This window comes from Scylla paramamosain, chromosome 49 (assembly GCF_035594125.1).
Source record: "Scylla paramamosain isolate STU-SP2022 chromosome 49, ASM3559412v1, whole genome shotgun sequence".
Taxonomy (NCBI): Eukaryota; Metazoa; Arthropoda; class Malacostraca; order Decapoda; family Portunidae; genus Scylla; species Scylla paramamosain.
Genome location: NC_087199.1, coordinates 3000023 through 3020660, shown reverse-complemented (window position 1 = coordinate 3020660; position 20638 = coordinate 3000023). Strand labels below are relative to the sequence as shown.

Sequence of the window (20638 nt, the reverse complement as noted above, 5' to 3'; positions counted from 1 at the left end):
GCTTCTCTCTTCCATTTCTTGCACTTCTTCCTTGACTTTCCTCTTGACGTCTTGGATCTTAGCACCTCCCATGCTGGTGCACTCAATTTCCCTTCTCACAAAGTCGGGAGTCTTCCTTACCATGCTGTCTCCAATGACACGTACTGGGGCTTTCTTGACTACCATTCTCTTCTTCCTTGGGCGTCTGTCTGTTCTGGCCATTTCCACCACTTCTTGCTGGTCTTTTCTTTCTTCAGTCTTCGTCGTCTGTGCTTCTGCCTCTTTCATCAGGTTTTCTGTCTGGGTGCTCTGCTCCACTCTCTCTTCTTTTTCTTCATCCTGGTTCCTCCATTCATTGAGGCTCTTGCTCAGGCATTCCCTGCAGAGGAACACCAGAAGCTCGAACCCCAGCGCCTTCATGTTGGCCTCCTTCATGCCCACACAGGCTACATGGAACCAGGCCATGCATCTCTCGCATGCCACAGCCCTTTGCCTGTTCGCCACACTCTCTTCGCATGAACCACACGCGCTCATCACCATTTTCAGGGTATTTCAGCACACAGGCAAGAAAAATAAACCACAAAACTCAGAGAGAACTCAGAGAGCAAGGCAAAGCCACTTGTACCAACTTGTCTTCATCTTGGCCTCGGGAATCAGGATGATCTTGATCTTTATGTAGCCTCTGAACTAAAACTTGATGTTGCAGGTGCCTCCTTCTAGGGGAGGGCTGGCCTTTTTTATCGGCAACTCCCGCAAGGAAAAAGAAAAATACAGGGCATCTGTCCCGAACTCATGCATACCATATTCTTAAGTAAGTGCCTTAAGTGAGGAAAATATCTGTAGATTTTGTCCATTTAGAAAAAAAAATCTGAAAATCTGAAACGAGGTCTGAAATCTGTAGAACCTCAGGAAAATCTGTGGATCTGGCAACACTGCCACAGCCTGCAAGCCCGCCAAATCCCCAACAAGAACAGGAAGACGTTGTGCTGTGCTTAGCGGCGGCTTGCCTAGCCAAGATCAAGCAAAGAAGAAGGAGGAAGTGTCTCTGGAGTCGTCAGTGGCTCCAGAGAAGGACAGAAGGGAGTGTCACTAAGATTGCTGAGGGAGCTGCGGGAAGAGGACCAAGTTACGCTCACGCAGCGGACAAGATTGAACCAGCAGCAGTTCCAAGATCTTTTGGCCCTGGTCACCCCTCTTATCAAGAAGGAAGACAAACGTGCGCCAAGCAGTTACTCCTGCTGAACGTCTTACTCTGACTCAACGATATTTACCAACAGGTGTGTACTTGAGGTCGATATTCTTGTTTTTTTAAAGTATGAATTTTACTCTGTAATAGGTGAAAAAAAAAAAAAAACCCAAAACATTCTTGTACTGAAACTGAAAATTGGCCCAATGTGGAGGTAGTGACCAGTGTTGTGAGAGTTCCTCAGTGGAATGTGTATAGGTCATGTTGTCAGGACAGTTTTATTCAGGGAGAAAAGGTATCCTATACAATTAAGGGTCAATTAACCCATAATTAACCTTAAGGGTTTTGGGACTGGCATTTCAGTGGGCATTTTTTTTATTTGATTTTTGTTGCCCTTGGCCAGTGTCCCTCCTATATATAAAAAAAAAAAAAAAATAATAATAATAATAATGTTGTATAGTTCTAGGCGTACTGTTTTTGTGACAGACACTCGTCTTCTGGGTGAAATATGACTTTTTATAATTGAGATAGTTCTTTCTCTGATGCATAAAAAGTAACCTAAACCTAACTTAGATTGGCTGAGTTAGGTCAGGTTTTGTTAGGCCAGAGATTCCCAAACTTTACCTTATCAAGGACCCCCAACATTCATTGTCTTGTGAACCCTGTACGGCCAAACTGAGGACCCCAGTAGTCTGTTGACTTCAACTTAGGAACCTCTGTGTTAGGTTAGAGTAGGTTTAAGAAAATTTTTTTATTATTTATTTTTTTGAGAGAAAGTCTCCATTGAAAAAAAGCATCAAACTTTGCTCAGAAAAAGAGTGTGTTTGTCTCAGAAACTGTAGGATTGGACAACAATTACCCAACTGAGTTCTTAGAAGGAAGAACAGAACCAATGACAAACAGAATCTTCAGAAACAGAAATCAAGATCTTACAAAAATCTGAATAAAACTTACAATATTAAACTTTAATTATTAAAAAAGATACAATTGTGGTGATACAGTTGTGCCCCACATCAGGCCCCTCCCTTTCCTCGCCTTCCTCTGCCAGACTCGGCCTCCTCTGATTGGCTGTCTCTTCCACTTGGGCTGCTTTTTATCGTTGGCTTTGTCTTCTCTTCTCCTCTTCACTGGTAGACCTATCCTGAATCCTCCTCCACCTTGCCATGGAAAAATTATAACAGATAAACTACCAAGAATTGCCCCCCAAGACGGTGCAACACATTACAGAGGCGGTGCACGCGACATGGTAACTCTGTACAGTCATGCACCGCGTCGTGCACAGCAGCGCTGTGATGCTAAAAAAATTAAGACGTCTTGTGGTCAAAATTCAAACAGTTCCAGAGTAGCCCAACTTGAACCCTTGTTCCACCTAAAGCTCCACCACCCAGGCAAGCACAGTGTAACTAAAGCACTTCCTTTATCATCATGCCATTATATTCTTCCCAGGAAGCCAGTGGAGTAGTGTCCACAACAAAGCTGACAGGCTGGCTGTGTGTATGGGAGGAGGCAGGTGCATGGTGCGCGGTGCACATGGTCTGCACGGCATGATGCCGCGTGGTGTGCTGCATGGCTTGGCTTCTGGCGAGCACTGTGTGCCGCACGCTTGCAACGCTTTGTGCTTTGTCTTGTTTTGTTTGGTCACGTGCAATACTTTCAGGTAGTAGAAGTGGATTACTGTAATGTCAAATTTCCAAAGTTCAAGGGAACCCAGTTAGGAAGCTAAGGCAGCCTCAACATTTTAGTGGTTAGGAGACCTGTGGGTGTGTGCTGGGGCACTGTGCGAGGCACTGCAAGGTGATTATGTACTAGACGATGCACATGTGTGAGTGAGGCAGGAAGCTGGCGGCTGCCCCTGCAGTGTGTCAAGGCAGTGCATGGCTCTCAGTGTCCTCACTGTCACTGTTGTTGCAGGCGTCCAGGCTGGATGGTCTTCTGGGCTCTGACGTGACTCCTTCTGGCTGGCTTCCACGAGGGTTCCTGCAGGATCGGCCGTGGCGTATGCTGCTGGCAGCAGTGCTACAGTGGAGGGGTGAGGCCAGGAAGCAGCATGAGTGAGCAGCAGCAGCAGCAGTCTGCGTCAGATGTGGGGAGGCGCAGGTGTGATGGCAAGAATCACCTGGAGGCAGGCAGCGCTGTCCACAGAGCAGAGAGCAAGTTTGGGTGTCAGCAGTGTGATAAAACTTTTAGATCCAAACAAGGGCTTAGGCAACACACCCTGACACACAATGGTGTTAAAAATTATGAGCATCTGGAATGTGGAAAGAAACTTAACAAACAGTCTCACCTCAACACACACACTCTGACACACAGTGGTGTTAGAAATTATGAGTGTCTTGAATGTGGGAAGAAATTTACCACAAAGTCTGTCCTCAACAAACACACCCTGAGACACAGTGGTGTTAGAAATTATGAGTGTCTGGAATGTGGAAAGAAATTTACCACAAAGTCTCACCTCACCACACACAACCTGAGACACAGTGGTATTAAAAATTATGAGTGTCTGGAATGTGGAAAGAAATTTACCACAAAGTCTGACCTCAGTGGACATGCCCTGACACACAGTGGTGTTAGAAATTGTGAGTGTCTAAAATGTGGAAAGAAATTTCCCAGGAAGTCTGACCTCACCACACACACCCTGACACACAGTGGTGTTAGAAATTATGAGTGTCTTGAATGTGGGAAAAAATTTACCACAAAGTCTGTCCTCAACAAACACACCCTGACACACAGTGGTGTTAGAAATTATGAGTGTCTGGAATGTGGAAAGAAATTTACCACAAAGTCTGTCCTCAACAAACACACCCTGACACACAGTGGTGTTAGAAATTATGAGTGTCTGGAATGTGGAAAGAAATTTACTACAAAGTCTCACCTCACCACACACACCCTGACACACAGTGGTGTTAGAAATTATGAGTGTCTGGAATGTGGAAAGAAATTTACTACAAAGTCTCACCTCACCACACACAACCTGAGACACAGTGGTATTAAAAATTATGAGTGTCTGGAATGTGGAAAGAAATTTACCACAAAGTCTGACCTCAGTGGACATGCCCTGACACACAGTGGTGTTAGAAATTATGAGTGTCTTGAATGTGGGAAGAAATTTCCCACAAAGTCTGTCCTCAACAAACACACCCTGATACACAATGGTGTTAGAAATTATGAGTGTCTGGAATGTGGAAAGAAATTTACCACAAAGTCTGACCTCAATGGACATGCCCTGTCACACAGTGGTGTTAGAAATTATGAGTGTCTGGAATGTGGAAAGAAATTTACCACAAAGTCTCACCTCACCACACACAACCTGAGACACAGTGGTATTAAAAATTATGAGTGTCTGGAATGTGGAAAGAAATTTACCACAAAGTCTGACCTCAAGGGACATGCCCTGACACACAGTGGTGTTAGAAATTGTGAGTGTCTAAAATGTGGAAAGAAATTTCCCAGGAAGTCTGACCTCAGTAGACACACCCTGACACACAGTGGTGTTAGAAATTATGAGTGTCTGGAATGTGGAAAGAAACTTACCACAAAGTCTAACCTCACCGCACACACCCTGATACACAGTGGTGTTAAAAATTATGAGTGTCTGCAATGTGGAAAGAAATTTACCCAACATTCTAGCCTCACCACACACATCCTGACACACAGTGGTGTCAGAAATTATGAGTGTGTGGAATGTGGAAAGAAATTTATCAGAAAGTCTAGCCTCACCAGACACATCCTGATACACAGTGGTGTTAAAAATTATGAGTGTCTGCAATGTGGAAAGAAATTTACCACAAAGTCTAGCCTCACCACACACATCCTGAGACACAGTGGTGTTAGAAATTATGAGTGTCTGGAATGTGGAAAGAAATTTACCACAAAGTCTAGCCTCACCACACACACCCTGACACACAGTGGTGTTAAAAATTATGAGTGTCTGGAATGTGGAAAGAAACTTGCCACAAAGGTTAGCCTCACCACACACACCCTGACACACAGTGGTGTTAGAAATTATGAGTGTCTGGAATGTGGAAAGAAATCTGTCACAAAGTCTTACCTCAACAAACACACCTTGACACACAGTGGTGTTAAAAATTATGAGTGTCTGGAATGTGGAAAGAAATTTATCACAAAGTCTTACCTCAGTAGACACACCCTGATACACAGTGGTGTTAAAAATTATGAGTGTGAGGAGTGTGGCAAAAGATTTCTTACCCATTCTCAGCTCAATAAACATGCCTTCAGACACACTGGCTTGAGGGAGTTCAAGTGTGATGTTTGTGGGAAGTGTTTCAAGACAAGGGATGACATTGCCAGGCACGTGAGGATCCACTTTTGAGGTGGTGTGTTGCGAGGACCAGCGGGATCAAACCCATGCCTGTAGGAGTGTGTGGGGTGTGGGATTGTGTGGCAGTGGTGGGCGGTGTGTTGTCTGTGGCGGCAGCCGTGCCCTTGTGTGCTGTGAGGGAGTAATCATGTGCCTGTGACTAATTTTTGTGAGTTGTTTCTTTTCAACTTTGTATTTCAGGTAAAGACTAACTTAAAAGTTTTGTTAATGGTATCCGGTAAATTGCTCGAAATCAATTGCTCGACAGTAAATTGCTCGAAATCAATTTCTCGAAAAATAATTTCTTGAACTGTCATTGCTCGAAAGGCAAATTGCTCGAAAACAGAATAAAAAAAAGATAAAATAATACTTTATTGTTGTTAATTGGACAGTTAAAAACACGAATGGGTACATTTAAAAATTTTTAAAAATCAAAAAATTAAAACTAAAAAAATTATTGCAAATATTTACTCTATTAGTATGAAATATTGTATGCTATACTTCTTAGATATTCTTCTACATTGTCTGTTGTGTCATAGTTTGATACAATATTCTTTAATCGCATTGCGGTGTCACAGTACTTTTTTCTGCCCTCAGCTGCACTCACTCCTCCCACATATTGTTCTATTCGCAATTCTTGTAAACTTTGTTCTCTCTTTAGTCCATCAATAAATTTCCAAACAGACGGATGAAGAGCACCTATTTGATGTTCAAAACTGTTGTGCCATCCTTCAATTGCATTGTTTGTTTTTGACAGTCCTTCTACAACATTATCAAAACAGTTCCACATTTCATGTTTAAATAAAGGAGCACGTCTACGGCTGCGTCTACACAGCTGCCCAATCCATGTGTCTTCAAAATAATCCACAACTCCTTGAAGCTGATCCGGAAAAATTTCATTTTCAACTATAAATTCAAATGTTTCCACAACTTTGGGTACAGGTATAAATGCCAACGCAGATAAACGACGAACTTTAAGAGCAAATTCAGCATTGGTGTCGTACATTTTCTTAAGGCCACTTGCTTGAATTTTTCAATAAAGGCTTTGGCAAAAATGAAAAAAACAGTCACTACACCTAGACATTGGAAATTCTTGTTCTATTGTTTTAACCATGGCAAGTTCAAAATCAATCATTATTGTTAATGGCTGTAATGTAGGGATTCTTTCTTTAAGAGCCTTCAGGAACCTATAGGTTTCTTCAGTTTTGTTAGGTAACAGTGCATATACAAGAGGTAATATTTTACCTGACTTCAAGCCATGTATTGTATACATTTGACCAAAAATCAAAGGCACAGTTTTAAAAGTTCCATCAAGGAACCAGTGCTCCGAACGTGCCAAGATATCGAGATTGCTTTGGGTTGTAAAAATTAAAATACGATCATTTGTAGGACCAGAGTCATAAATAAGGAATAAATCCCCTTTGATGGTTTTGGTAAACTCTTCTGGGATGTTAAGATCGAGGTAGCTATTAGGCAAAGCAGGTCCAGCATTTTCCCTTGCGCATATATTACGTATGGTTCTTTTCATATTTGGTACTGAAGGGAGCTGCACCGCTGCAGCAGGACTTTTTTCATTGAAGCACATGATACAATATAATGTTGTGTATCTTGACTATTTATTGCATGTTCTTTCACTTTCTCCATGGCTTTAGCGGCTTCAATTTTAGCGGCATCTCCTCCATGGTTGTGATTCCCGTTTCGTTTCTGGATACTATCATGGACTGTGATAACACGTGCTGACCATTTCTTTTTTTTGCACATTTCACATTTCCAGTAAATCTTATTGTTCACTGTTTTGTCTTTGATATAAAGATATCCATCCAAACATAACTTCTTTCCTTTTTCACTCTCAACAAAAGTTATGTCCATTTCTAGGGTTCAAGATCTAGAAAATAACTGAAATAGAAATAGAAAACAAATATAAGAAAGAATCAGGAAAATCGTCAGTAGTATTATAGGTCGAGTGAATATCAATAATAGACAATCCAGTGACAAGTATTAACACTTAAGGGAATACTGTAAGACAAGCCTAATGACAATGGATATGGTTGCAATGGGGAGAAAGGAAGAAAGGGGGAACCACACGTACAGAAAGTAGCCCTGCCACCGTGTGTTAAGCCAGCCAAGAGACCTGTCGTGAGACGGCGCAGCTGACGTAATGCTTTGTGCTTCGAAATTATTTCGAGTAATCTGCCTTTCGAGACGTGAGACGGCGCAGCTGACGTGGTGCTTCGAGCTTCAAAATTATTTCGAGCAATCTGCCTTTCAAGCAATTGACAGTTCGAGAAATTATTTTTTGAGCAATTGATTTCGAGCAATTTACTGTCGAGCAATTGATTTCGAGCAATTTACCTAGATTCTTTGTTAATGATGTGTGGTGTTGTGTAGACTGCAAGTGAAGAAATTAATATATTGTAACGACCCTCTTCCTGTTCTCTTCTTTCCTCAAGTGCTGTGTTTCCATCTCCTTCAGTCTCCCACCACACGTTTCTTTCCTCAAGTGTTGTGTTTCCATCTCCTTCAGTCTCCCACCACACGTTTCTTTCCTCAAGTGTTGTGTTTCCATCTCCTTCAGTCTCCCACCACACGTTTCTTTCCTCAAGTGTTGTGTTTCCATCTCCTTCAGTCTCCCACCACACGTTTCTTTCCTCAAGTGTTGTGTTTCCATCTCCTTCAGTCTCCCACCACACGTTTCTTTCCTCAAGTGTTGTGTTTCCATCTCCTTCAGTCTCCCACCACACGTCAGGTTTTCTAACTGGACAGTCGGGCTTTTCCACCTTACTACAAAGTAAAACAAAACAAGACATTGCTTGGGGGTGGAGCATGATACAAGATGTGCATTATCCTCAACTGTCCCCCAAGCTGATAGTGTTGTAGTTAAGAAGCAAGCACAACCATCACATTAGCTGCAACACTGATGTAGTGTTTACATGGCACATTAGAGAACTATTGTTTACATTTCTGTTATGACTGTAAAAGTGTAATTTGAGTCTTGATTACAAAGCCCATGATTTATTGACAGTAAATGCAGACCACTGCTTCATTTTGTGATTGAAAAAGCAGCAGAACAAATAGAGTGTTTTGAATAAGCTTTATAATGGTTTTGTCACCGTCACCACACAGTTGTGAAGGGCAGTGGGCCATGAGTATTGAGGGATGCCAAAAGTGGGCCAGGGGCACAAAAAGGGTGAAAGCCACTGGTGCAGTAATGCTGTGCACCCTGTACAGAGAAGAGGAGGACAGTACTGGAGCACACTTGTTTGAAAATACATATATTGAAGAAACAAAGAGAACAATACACAAATTTTGGTTAACAAGAGAAAAGAAAGCAGAAGGAACAGGTGAGGGAGTGCTGCCCGAAAGGCTGCACAGCATGCAGCCAACACACCAAGCTTGACACAGACAGAAGTGAAGCATCTGCTCACAGCAGAAAGCAGTGTGTACAGACAAGTGTTAGGAGCACCTGTGTGTCCAAACCTGCTCCTTGAGAGGGGGAGTGGGAGTATCCACTATGAAGGGGAGAACTATAGAAGGAAGGTTGGTGTACCTGAAATCACTAATACAAAGCCAGAACAAGCAATGTAAATAACAACAGGAGACGCTTCCAAAACGAAGACACTCAATGGGCCTTGTGTGGGACAGCAGTTGTGCAAGAAGACAGTAAGGCTCTCGTGTGTTTGTGTTTGTGTGTGCTGCAGAACCCTGGGACATAAAAGTTGATGCTGGTAAGACCAAAGTTATGAGTGCTGGTGGTCAGCTGTGCAACTCTTTCCACATGGGTGCACACTGTTGCTGCCGAATTAGAGGCAAACCACTCCATACGAGCTGCTGTGTTGTTGATGTTGGCATTACAGCGGACCCTTCCCTGAGATTCCACGATGATGTGCGTTGTGTTGTTCAAAGGCTGCCGGTCTGGCCAACACACCAACTCTCCCCTCACTTTTTGGTCACCTTTTTGTTACTCATGTAGCAGACCTGTTCACCCCAGCCCTTCTGTCAGTACTGTTCACCCCAGCCCTTCTGTCAGCACTGTTCACCCCAGCCCTTCTGTCAGTACTGTTCACCCCAGCCCTTCTGTCAGTACTGTTCACCACAGCCCTTCTGTCAGTACTGTTCACCCCAGCCCTTCTGTCAGTACTGTTCACCACAGCCCTTCTGTCAGTACTGTTCACCCCAGCCCTTCTGTCAGTACTGTTCACCCCAGCCCTTCTCTCAGTAACAGAGGCAGTCAATACAAAATGCAGGATGGCACCCAATGATATGGCAGAAAAACAGTCAAGGACTTTAAGTCTTAAAGAGAACAGACTTCCTGCTTTGGAGTGGCTAGGAAGCTCACCAGACCTGAATCTGACAGAGAATGTATGGGCACACATTAAGGAGCAGGTGGGTGCCATCCTGACCCCATCAGTTTCATGCCTGCAGGAGGCCCTCACATGGGTCTGAAGGAACACAAACCAAGACTACTTCAAAAACCTGGCTACCAGCATGCACCAGTGCTTTCAGGATGTCACAAGACTCAGAGATGTTACTAAATATTAAAAGAAATAAATGCATTATTCATAACATTTCTCATTTTCTTTTGTGGTAGTAAGAAATTATTTAAAATTTTTCACTTGGGAGATGGCAAGGTCTCGTCTTTATCTGTCGATACTGTGTGTGTGTGTGTGTGTGTGTGTGTGTGTGTGTATATATATATATATATATATATATATATATATATATATATATATATATATATATATATATATATATATATATATATATATATATATATATATATATATATATATATTATATAGTTTCAAACCCAGGTTCCCATCACCAGCCTCCCACAGCACCTCCACCTCTGCGCGGCAACCCTGGGGTCAGAACTCGCATTTTGCTGGTGCAAGGGAGGAAAGACAACCTGAGCAAGGATGGATATATTTCTGATAGTGAATGATGTGTTGAATTGCTGTGTCGCTGCTCACTGCGGTGGTTTCCCGAAGAAACTGCACAAAATGGTAACATTTCGCACCAAACTCTAACCATTGTGTTCAAAATTCATTCATGGAGGCCTTGCAGAGCGACTCCACTGGCGGAATGAAGGTTGTATGTAGCTTCAAGAAACAATCTCTCTCTCTCTCTCTCTCTCTCTCTCTCTCTCTCTCTCTCTCTCTCTCTCTCTCTCTCTCTCTCTCTCTCTCTCTCTCTCTCTCCGTTACATAACCCAGCCTCTCTTCCGAAGTGTCTGGCAGAATAGGGGAAGCCGTGTGTGTGTGTGTGTGTGTGGCAACCAGCCAGACACGAAAATTGTTACATAACGAAGGACATTGGGGAGGACATGAAGAATACGCTATAATGCAGTAATACAAGCGCTGCACTTCAGTCAATACAATACTAAACCACTGTACAAGATCACACGTGTCCCTCGGAAATGTGATGATGTAACGATAACACCCAGAGGAGGGGAAATGTTCAAGTGGTAGGGGGTAGGGGACATAAGGGTGACGTAAGCAAAACTCTTATAGTCAGTAATTAAAAAATAACGTGAAATGATGAGTAAGCTTAAAAAAAGAAAAAAAAGTAAAAAAAAGATAGGAAGGGGTTGTTGCTGAAATAGAGTTGTAGATTAATTAAATAGATTCAGTAATCAGGGTGTTAGTGCTAAGTCGGTATACTTTGAAAAAAAAAAAAAAAGGAGTATACTAATTTATGGATGAGGATAAGAGGTGGAAATAAGTAGGCATGTGTAGGTCTGATGAGTGTGGTGTGAAGTGGGTGTTGTAAGTGTTGAGTGTGGTAGTAATGCAGACAACACGAAGCGTGGAAGTCTCTCTCTCTTTCTCTCTCTCTGTGTGTGTGTGTGTGTGTTGTTACTTTCTGTTATTTTGTTTTCGTGTTGTGTTCCTCAGGGAGACAAAATCGCACGGCTCAGGTTAGTGTCAAGGGTGTCCAGGGAGGTGTTGAAGCCGGTTAGGTCGAGGGTGAATTTACGCAAGTGAACCATCTAACATTTTCGGACGAAACTACATTTTTCTGTTAGATTTTGATGTGTTTTTGGATGAATCTATTAAATGTTTCCAGTACAAACCAGGTATATATATATATATATATATATATATATATATATATATATATATATATATATATATATATATATATATATATATATATATATATATATATATATATATATATATGTATATACCAAACTAGTTGTTTCAAGCGTCTGATGGAGAGGGTTTTAGACGACCTGCAGTGGAAGACGGCACTCATATACATCAATGACGTCATTGTCTTCGGGAGCACCTTCCAGGAGGAGCTGGAGCGGCTAGAGGAGGTTCTGCAGCGGCTGAGGAAAGCCAACCTCAAGCTCAGCCCCAAGAAGTGCTCTCTCTTTCAGCACGAGGTGCCATTCCTGGGGCATGTTGTCGGTTGGGATGGCGTGTGCACTGACCCAGAGAAGGTGGCAGTGGTGAAGTGGCCCGTCCCCACCAACATGGCGGAAGTCAGGAGCTTCTTGGGCCTGTGCATGTAATACCGTCGCTTCGTGCAGGACTTCGCCAGCGTGGCAGCCCCTCTCCACCACCTCACCAGGAAAGGGGCGTGGCTTCATGTGGGACAAAGCGTGCCAGGCCGCGTTTGACGGCCTGAAGAAGGCCCTGGTGGAGGCACCGGTCCTGCTGTACCCAGACCCGAAGCTCCCCTACCTGCTAGACACCAATGCCAGTGCAAAGGGCATCGGGGTGGTCCTGTCACAGGTGAAGGATGGGACGGAGCACGTCGTGGCCTACTACAGTGCTAAGTTCAGTAGGCCTGAGCGTAACTACTGTATGACGAGGAAGGAACTGCTAGCAGTAGTGAAGAGTCTCATGCACTTCCACCCTTACCTATGCGGCGCTGAGTTCACCATCCGGACCGACCATGCTGCCCTGCAGTGGTTGAAGACACAAGGTGCCAGAGGGTCAGCTTGCGAGGTGGTTAGGGCGCCTCGAGCAGTACAACTACCGCATCGTTTACCGCCCGGGTCGTGTCCACTGCAACGCTGACAGTCTGAGTCAACACCCGTGTGAGGCTGGCTGCTCATACTGTGCCCAGGACTTTGACCCCGTGTGCCTCTCCCTGTAGGTGCTAGCAAGCGCCGCAGAGGGGGACAACAAGTGGCATAAGGCACAGCGTGAGGACTCTGACCTCGCTCCCATCATCCAGTGGCTCGAGGCTGGTGGTGGACGCCCCAGCTGGGAGGCTGTGGCACCAGAGAGCCCCGCCACCAAGTGGCTGGTTGATCAGTGGGAAACTTTGCAGGTGGATGAACGAGGTGTGTTAGTGAAGCGTTGGGTGGCTTTGAGCAGAGTGGGCAGTGATGCGTAGGTGGTGTTAGTGCCCCGAGCCTTGCGTGCTGAGGTGTTAAAAGAGTTACATGCAGGCGTTACCAGTGGTCACTTGGGCGAGAAAAAGATCCTGTGCCGTCTTCGTCAGCGCTTCTACTGGGTGGGGATGTAAAGTGATGTGACCGAGTGGTGTAGAGCATGTGACGTGCAGTGCAAAGAAGGGCCCCACCAGGAAAAACCGTGCCCCGTTACAGGTGTACAGCGTGGGGGCGCCCATGGAGCGGGTGGCTGTGGACATAACTGGCCCGCTGCCTCTCACGCCATGGGGCAACCGGTACATCTGTGTGGTGATGGATTATTTCACCAAGTGGCCTGAGGCATATGCACTTCCCAACCACGAGGCCGAGACAGTGGCAGGTGTTCTAGTGAACGAGTTCTTTACCCGTTTCGGTGTGCCCGCAGAATTGCACTGATCAAGGCCGTGAGTTTGAGTCCCAAGTGTTCCGTGAATGTTGCGAGCTGTTAGGAGTGTGCAAGACCCAGACAACGCCCCTCCACCCACAGTCTGATGGGATGGTGGAGCAATTTAATCAGACCTTTGCACAACAGCTGGCCAAGTATTGCGAGGAAGACCAAGGAGACTGGGACGTCAAACTGCCCACTATGTTGATGGCGTACAGGTCCTCTGTGCATGAGGTGACGGACTTCACACCAGCCCGTCTCATGTTTGGCTGTGAGTTCAGGCTGCCAGTGGACCTGGCCACAGGACGGCCTCCTGACATGAGCTTGCCCACCGTCACCTCTGGGTATGCAGCGGCACTGCAGGAACACCTGGTGGAGGTGCATCGACGGGCTCGAGGCAAGCTCAAGGTGGTGGGCAGTGGCTGCCCGAGACAGGAATGAACGTGGAGGAGGCAGAGCGGCGAGTGGCAGTGGTGACCTTGACCCTGAACTTGGGGCTAGAGACACCCCCGTGGGGGGGTGCTGCTAACTCGACGCAGCCCACGCCTCCACCACCACAGCGACCTCAGCGACAGAGGCATAGACCAGGGTGGATGAAAGACTTTTGTGATGTTCCTGAGGATTAATTTTCTTTGTGTATTTCATTTATTTATTTCCACTTATTGTGTGTATGTGTGTGTCAGGGCAGCCGGGTCATCTGCCTTGTAGGGGGGGGATAGTGTTACACCAGGGGTATGGGTGCGGGTGGCAGCACTGTTGGAGGTGGCAGCACTGGAAGAGGCAGGGAAACAGAGAGAGAGCAGATGCGCGGCCTGAGAGGAAGCCAGCGTGTGCCTGCCTGCTTTGGAAGTGTTTCCCTGCCTGTTGAGTGCCTGTCATGCCCTGGGAGACTTGTGGTGCCCCTGTGAACTTGTGAAGCAGTGTACTTGTGGAGGATTTGTCAATAAACCTAGGAAATAGTGCATGTGTTTTTCCTTGTGCCTCGGCCTTGTGTGTGTGTGCTTTGCCCCGGCAAAGCATATATATATATATATATATATATATATATATATATATATATATATATATATATATATATATATATATTGTTATGAATGTGCCCTAGGCTGTTTGTGTGCATGTCTGTGTGTTTGTGCTATGTGGGTGCTCCTGGATTTGTATGAGTAGACCCCTAAGTGGAGAATTGACGTGGTGTGGGTTGATGTCATCCCAAAGGGCGAGGAGTGTGAGACGGCCCAGGTGAGTGGCCAGGTGCCACAAGATTGCAGTACAAGTGAGAGATGCATCACCCCTGTCCTGCCTGATGCCTTTGTCTTTTTCTCATGGGTGGAGTGTCACACTGCACCCAACTAGGGGTGCCGGGTGCCAGATTGTGGTGCTGCGGGAGTGACTGTGAAGCTAGGGAAGTAGGAACCGTGCCTCATGTGCTGTGACTGTATTGTGACCATGAGAAGAATAATTGTATGTGCTTGCCGTCTCTCTCTCTCTCTCTCTCTCTCTCTCTCTCTCTCTCTCTCTCTCTGTTTACCTGCCTGGCTGCCTAAAGGTGTGTGGCTGGTGACTGGCACAAGACAGTGACATTGCTGGCTGCCGAGGACATGTCTCTCCACGTGCTAACTACAGGGAACCCAGTAAACTTCTGCACCAGGGCAGGTGTAGCTACAAGTGGTCCCTCCCTTTCTCCCCTCTCCCTCCTGTACTGGGGAATGCTGTTGGTGAGGCTGGGTGCATTGATGTGAGATAATTCTGGGACTCAAGAACTTGTGCAATGAAGAGAGACTGAGTGCTGCAGCTGCCTACACTAGTATACAGGAGACTGAGGGGTGATATGATAGGGGCATATAAACTAACAACTGGAAAGTACGAAACGGGGATAGCTGCAGTGCTGCAGCTTGATGAGGGTGCAGGGCCAGCTACAAGAGGACACAAATGTAAGTTAATGAAAAAGATGTCATACATGGCTAAGGCAAAACTTATTTGCGGAAAGAATAGTCAACACATGGAATAACCTCCCATCAGTTATTGTAGAAGCCTCGAGTATATTTGCATTTGAAATAAGATTGGAGCATTATTGGAGACATCCAGGTGATATTTAATTATAAAGCTGCGCTGTCATTCGCCGCACGCCAACCAACGACTCCATCAAAAAATACAAGATCTGGACATACAGGCTTAACAGCCAGCGCCCAGTATTCAGCTAAACCTAAGTAAGTAAAGGGATCAATGCCTGAGGTGCCACATCTGCTGGAGGGTTGGCAGAACTGCATGAGCAGACCACATGTAGGCAAGAAGAGGTCTGTTGCTCTGCTGGATGCAAGCTGGTAGCAAGAGGGCGAGGAATTAATAAAGGCACGGCCACAAGGGGATTTTTTTTTTCGTCAATATTTAGGCACAATATTCTGAGCCCCTATCGAGTATCTTTCTGGTCACACGGACGTTGTCGAGCTCTAATAGCAGTTTTGGCATCGTCTTTTATTGTGAGCCGAGCCGTACCTGACAATAACAAAGACTTCACTGACAATCCAAACACCACTCGCTGAAGCCAAGAAGACCTGTCCACTCTCTTGGCAGAGGCAAATGTCTATCCCTCACGATGATCCACTGTCATTCGCTTCACCTGTGCCTTCCTGATCGACAACTAACACGCCTGTGATACCCTCATGGGACTCACCAAGACTCAACTTCACAGGATCTTCGCGGCCCTACACAACAACCACCACAGCCTGCAAGGCCGCCAAATCCCCAACAAGAACAGGAAGACGTTGTGCTGTGCTTAGCGGCGGCTTGCCTAGCCAAGATCAAGCAAAGAAGAAGGAGGAAGTGTCTCTGGAGTCGTCAGTGGCTCCAGAGAAGGACAGAAGGGAGTGTCACTAAGATTGCTGAGGGAGCTGCGGGAAGAGGACCAAGTTACGCTCACGCAGCGGACAAGATTGAACCAGCAGCAGTTCCAAGATCTTTTGGCCCTGGTCACCCCTCTTATCAAGAAGGAAGACAAACGTGCGCCAAGCAGTTACTCCTGCTGAACGTCTTACTCTGACTCAACGATATTTACCAACAGGTGTGAACTTGAGGTCGATATTCTTGTTTTTTTAAAGTATGAATTTTACTCTGTAATAGGTGAAAAAAAAAAAAAAAACATTCTTGTACTGAAACTGAAAATTGGCCCAATGTGGAGGTAGTGACCAGTGTTGTGAGAGTTCCTCAGTGGAATGTGTATAGGTCATGTTGTCAGGACAGTTTTATTCAGGGAGAAAAGGTATCCTATACAATTAAGGGTCAATTAACCCATAATTAACCTTAAGGGTTTTGGGACTGGCATTTCAGTGGGCATTTTTTTATTTGATTTTTGTTGCTCTTGGCCAGTGTCCCTCCTACATAAAAAAAAAAAAATAAATAATAATAATAATAATAATAATAATAATGTATAGTTCCAGAGCAGCCCAACTTGAACCCTTGTTCCACCTAAAGCTCCACCACCCAGGCAAGCACAGTATAACTAAAGCACTTCCTTTATCAGCGTGCCATTATATTCTTCCCAGGAAGCCAGTGGAGCAGTGTCCACAACAAAGCTGACAGGCTGGCTGTGTGTATGGGAGGAGGCAGGTGCATGGTGCGCGGTGCACATGGTCTGCACGGCATGATGCCGCGTGGTGTGCTGCGTGGCTTGGCTTCTGGCGAGCACTGTGTGCCGCACGCTTGCAACGCTTTGTGCTTTGTCTTGTTTTGTTTGGTCACGTGCAATACTTTCAGGTAGTAGAAGTGGATTACTGTAATGTCAAATTTCCAAAGTTCAAGAGAACCCAGTTAGGAAGCTAAGGCAGCCTCAACATTTTAGTGGTTAGGAGACCTGTGGGTGTGTGCTGGGGCACTGTGCGAGGCACCGCAAGGTGATTATGTACTAGACGATGCACACGTGTGAGTGAGGCAGGAAGCTGGCGGCTGCCCCTGCAGTGTGTCAAGGCAGTGCATGGCTCTCAGTGTCCTCACTGTCACTGTTGTTGCAGGTGTCCAGGCTGGATGGTCTTCTGGGCTCTGACGTGACTCCTTCTGGCTGGCTTCCACGAGGGTTCCTGCAGGATCGGCCGTGGCGTATGCTGCTGGCAGCAGTGCTACAGTGGAGGGGTGAGGCCAGGAAGCAGCATGAGTGAGCAGCAGCAGCAGCAGCAGCAGTCTGCGTCAGATGTGGGGAGGCGCAGGTGTGATGGCAAGAATCACCTGGAGGCAGGCAGCTCTGTCCACAGAGCAGAGAGCAAGTTTGGGTGTCAGCAGTGTGATAAAACTTTTAGATCCAAACAAGGGCTTAGGCAACACACCCTGACACACAATGGTGTTAAAAATTATGAGCATCTGGAATGTGGAAAGAAACTTAACAAACAGTCTCACCTCAACAAACACACCCTGACACACAGTGGTGTTAGAAATTATGAGTGTCTTGAATGTGGGAAGAAATTTACCACAAAGTCTGTCCTCAACAAACACACCCTGAGACACAGTGGTGTTAGAAATTATGAGTGTCTGGAATGTGGAAAGAAATTTACCACAAAGTCTCACCTCACCACACACAACCTGAGACACAGTGGTATTAAAAATTATGAGTGTCTGGAATGTGGAAAGAAATTTACCACAAAGTCTGACCTCAGTGGACATGCCCTGACACACAGTGGTGTTAGAAATTGTGAGTGTCTAAAATGTGGAAAGAAATTTCCCAGGAAGTCTGACCTCAGTAGACACACCCTGACACACAGTGGTGTTAGAAATTATGAGTGTCTGGAATGTGGAAAGAAATTTACCACAAAGTCTAGCCTCACCAGACACACCCTGATACACAGTGGTGTTAGAAATTATGAGTGTCTGGAATGTGGAAAGAAATTTACCCAACATTCTAGCCTCACCACACACATCCTGACACACAGTGGTGTCAGAAATTATGAGTGTCTGGAATGTGGAAAGAAATTTATCACAAAGTCTAACCTCACCACACACACCCAGACACACAGTGGTGTTAGAAATTATGAGTGTCTGGAATGTGGAAAGAAATTTACCACAAAGTCTAGCCTCACCACACACACCCTGACACACAGTGGTGTTAGAAATTATGAGTGTCTGGAATGTGGAAAGAAATTTTTCAGAAAGGCTGACGTGACCACACACACCCTGACACACAGTGATGTTAGAAATTATGAGTGTCTGGAATGTGGAAAGAAACTTGCCACAAAGTTTAGCCTCACCACACACACCTTGACACACAGTGGTGTTAGAAATTATGAGTGTCTGGAATGTGGAAAGAAATCTGTCACAAAGTCTGACCTCAACAAACACACCTTGACACACAGTGGTGTTAAAAATTATGAGTGTCTGGAATGTGGAAAGAAATTTATCACAAAGTCTTACCTCAGTAGACACACCCTGATACACAGTGGTGTTAAAAATTATGAGTGTGAGGAGTGTGGCAAAAGATTTCTTACCCATTCTGAGCTCAATAGACATGCCTTCAGACACACTGGTTTGAGGGAGTTCAAGTGTGATGTTTGTGGGAAGTGTTTCAAGACAAGGGATGACATTGCCAGGCACGTGAGGATCCACTTTTGAGGTGGTGTGTTGCAAGGACCAGCGGGATCAAACCCATGCCTGTAGGAGTGTGTGGGGTGTGGGATTGTGTGGCTGTGGTGGGCGGTGTGTTGTCTGTGGCGGCAGCTGTGCCCTTGTGTGCTGTGAGGGAGTAATCATGTGCCTGTGACTAATTTTTGTGAGTTGTTTCTTTTCAACTTTGTATTTAAGGTAAAGACTAACTTAAAAGTTTTGCTAATGATGTGTGGTGTTGTGTAGACTGTAAGTGAAGAAATTAATATATTGTAACCACCCTCTTATTGTTTTCTTCTTTCCTCAAGTGTTGTGTTTCCATCTCCTTCAGTCTCCCACCACACGTTTCTTTCCTCAAGTGTTGTGTTTCCATCTCCTTCAGTCTCCCACCACACGTCAGGTTTTCTAACTGGACAGACGGGCTTTTCCACCTTACTACAAAGCAAGACAAAACAAGACATTGCTTGGGGATGGAGCATGATACAAGATGTGCATTATCTACAACTGTCCCCCAAGCTGATAGTGTTGTAGTTAAGAAGCAAGCACAACCATCACATTAGCTGCAACACTGATGTAGTGTTTACATGGCACATTAGAGAACTATTGTTTACATTTCTGTTATGACTGTAAAAGTGTAATTTGAGTCTTGATTACAAAGCCCATGATTTATTGACAGTAAATGCAGACCACTGCTTCATTTTGTGATTGAAAAAGCAGCAGAACAAATAGAGTGTTTTGAATAAGCTTTATAATGGTTTTGTCACCGTCACCACACAGTTGTGAAGGGCAGTGGGCCATGAGTATTGAGGGATGCCAAAAGTGGGCCAGGGGCACAAAAAGGGTGAAAGCCACTGGTGCAGTAATGCTGTGCACCCTGTACAGAGAAGAGGAGGACAGTACTGGAGCACACTTGTTTGAAAATACATATATTGAAGAAACAAAGAGAACAATACACAAATTTTGGTTAACAAGAGAAAAGAAAGCAGAAGGAACAGGTGAGGGAGTGCTGCCCGAAAGGCTGCACAGCATGCAGCCAACACACCAAGCTTGACACAGACAGAAGTGAAGCATCTGCTCACAGCAGAAAGCAGTGTGTACAGACAAGTGTTAGGAGCACCTGTGTGTCCAAACCTGCTCCTTGAGAGGGGGAGTGGGAGTATCCACTATGAAGGGGAGAACTATAGAAGGAAGGTTGGTGTACCTGAAATCACTAATACAAAGCCAGAACAAACAATGTAAATAACAACAGGAGACGCTTCCAAAACGAAGACACTCAATGGGCCTTGTGTGGGACAGCAGTTGTGCAAGAAGACAGTAAGGCTCTCGTGTGTTTGTGTTTGTGTGTGCTGCAGAACCCTGGGACATAAAAGTTGATGCTGGTAAGACCAAAGTTATGAGTGCTGGTGGTCAGCTGTGCAACTCTTTCCACATGGGTGCACACTGTTGCTGCCGAATTAGAGGCAAACCACTCCATACGAGCTGCTGTGTTGTTGATGTTGGCATTACAGCGGACCCTTCCCTGAGATTCCACGATGATGTGCGTTGTGTTGTTCAAAGGCTGCCGGTCTGGCCAACACACCAACTCTCCCCTCACTTTTTGGTCACCTTTTTGTTACTCATGTAGCAGACCTGTTCACCCCAGCCCTTCTGTCAGTACTGTTCACCCCAGCCCTTCTGTCAGCACTGTTCACCCCAGCCCTTCTGTCAGTACTGTTCACCCCAGCCCTTCTGTCAGTACTGTTCACCACAGCCCTTCTGTCAGTACTGTTCACCCCAGCCCTTCTGTCAGTACTGTTCACC

General features: G+C 45.3%; 2 protein-coding genes across 4 annotated transcripts; both read left to right on the top strand.

Annotated features, from left to right (window-relative positions):
- The first annotated feature begins 720 nt into the window (after positions 1-720).
- Positions 721-10046, top strand: LOC135095551 (zinc finger protein 850-like). Its single transcript, XM_063996448.1, has 2 exons — positions 721-1256; positions 3077-10046. The coding sequence occupies exon 2, from the start codon at positions 3213-3215 to the stop codon at positions 5493-5495; it is 2283 nt and encodes a 760-aa protein (XP_063852518.1). The 5' UTR covers positions 721-1256; positions 3077-3212; the 3' UTR covers positions 5496-10046.
- Positions 10047-14899: 4853 nt separating this feature from the next.
- LOC135095367 (zinc finger protein 33B-like) lies at positions 14900-19120 on the top strand. 3 transcript variants are annotated; one of them, XM_063996136.1, is made up of 2 exons: positions 14900-15465; positions 17263-19120. In XM_063996136.1, the coding sequence occupies exon 2, from the start codon at positions 17399-17401 to the stop codon at positions 18845-18847; it is 1449 nt and encodes a 482-aa protein (XP_063852206.1). In that variant the 5' UTR covers positions 14900-15465; positions 17263-17398; the 3' UTR covers positions 18848-19120. The 3 variants fall into 3 exon arrangements, with proteins under 3 accessions (XP_063852206.1, XP_063852205.1, XP_063852204.1); XM_063996135.1 differs by lacking the exon at positions 14900-15465 and adding an exon at positions 15491-16316 and having other exon boundaries at positions 16798-19120; XM_063996134.1 differs by lacking the exon at positions 14900-15465 and adding an exon at positions 15493-16316.
- Positions 19121-20638: the final 1518 nt, after the last annotated feature.

What these genes read in the sequence shown, in the direction of transcription:
- LOC135095367 (XM_063996136.1), top strand. Translation starts at nt 17,399, where the DNA reads ATGAGTGAGCAGCAGCAGCAGCAGCAGCAGTCTGCGTCAGATGTGGGG.
- LOC135095551 (XM_063996448.1), top strand. Translation starts at nt 3,213, where the DNA reads ATGAGTGAGCAGCAGCAGCAGCAGTCTGCGTCAGATGTGGGGAGGCGC.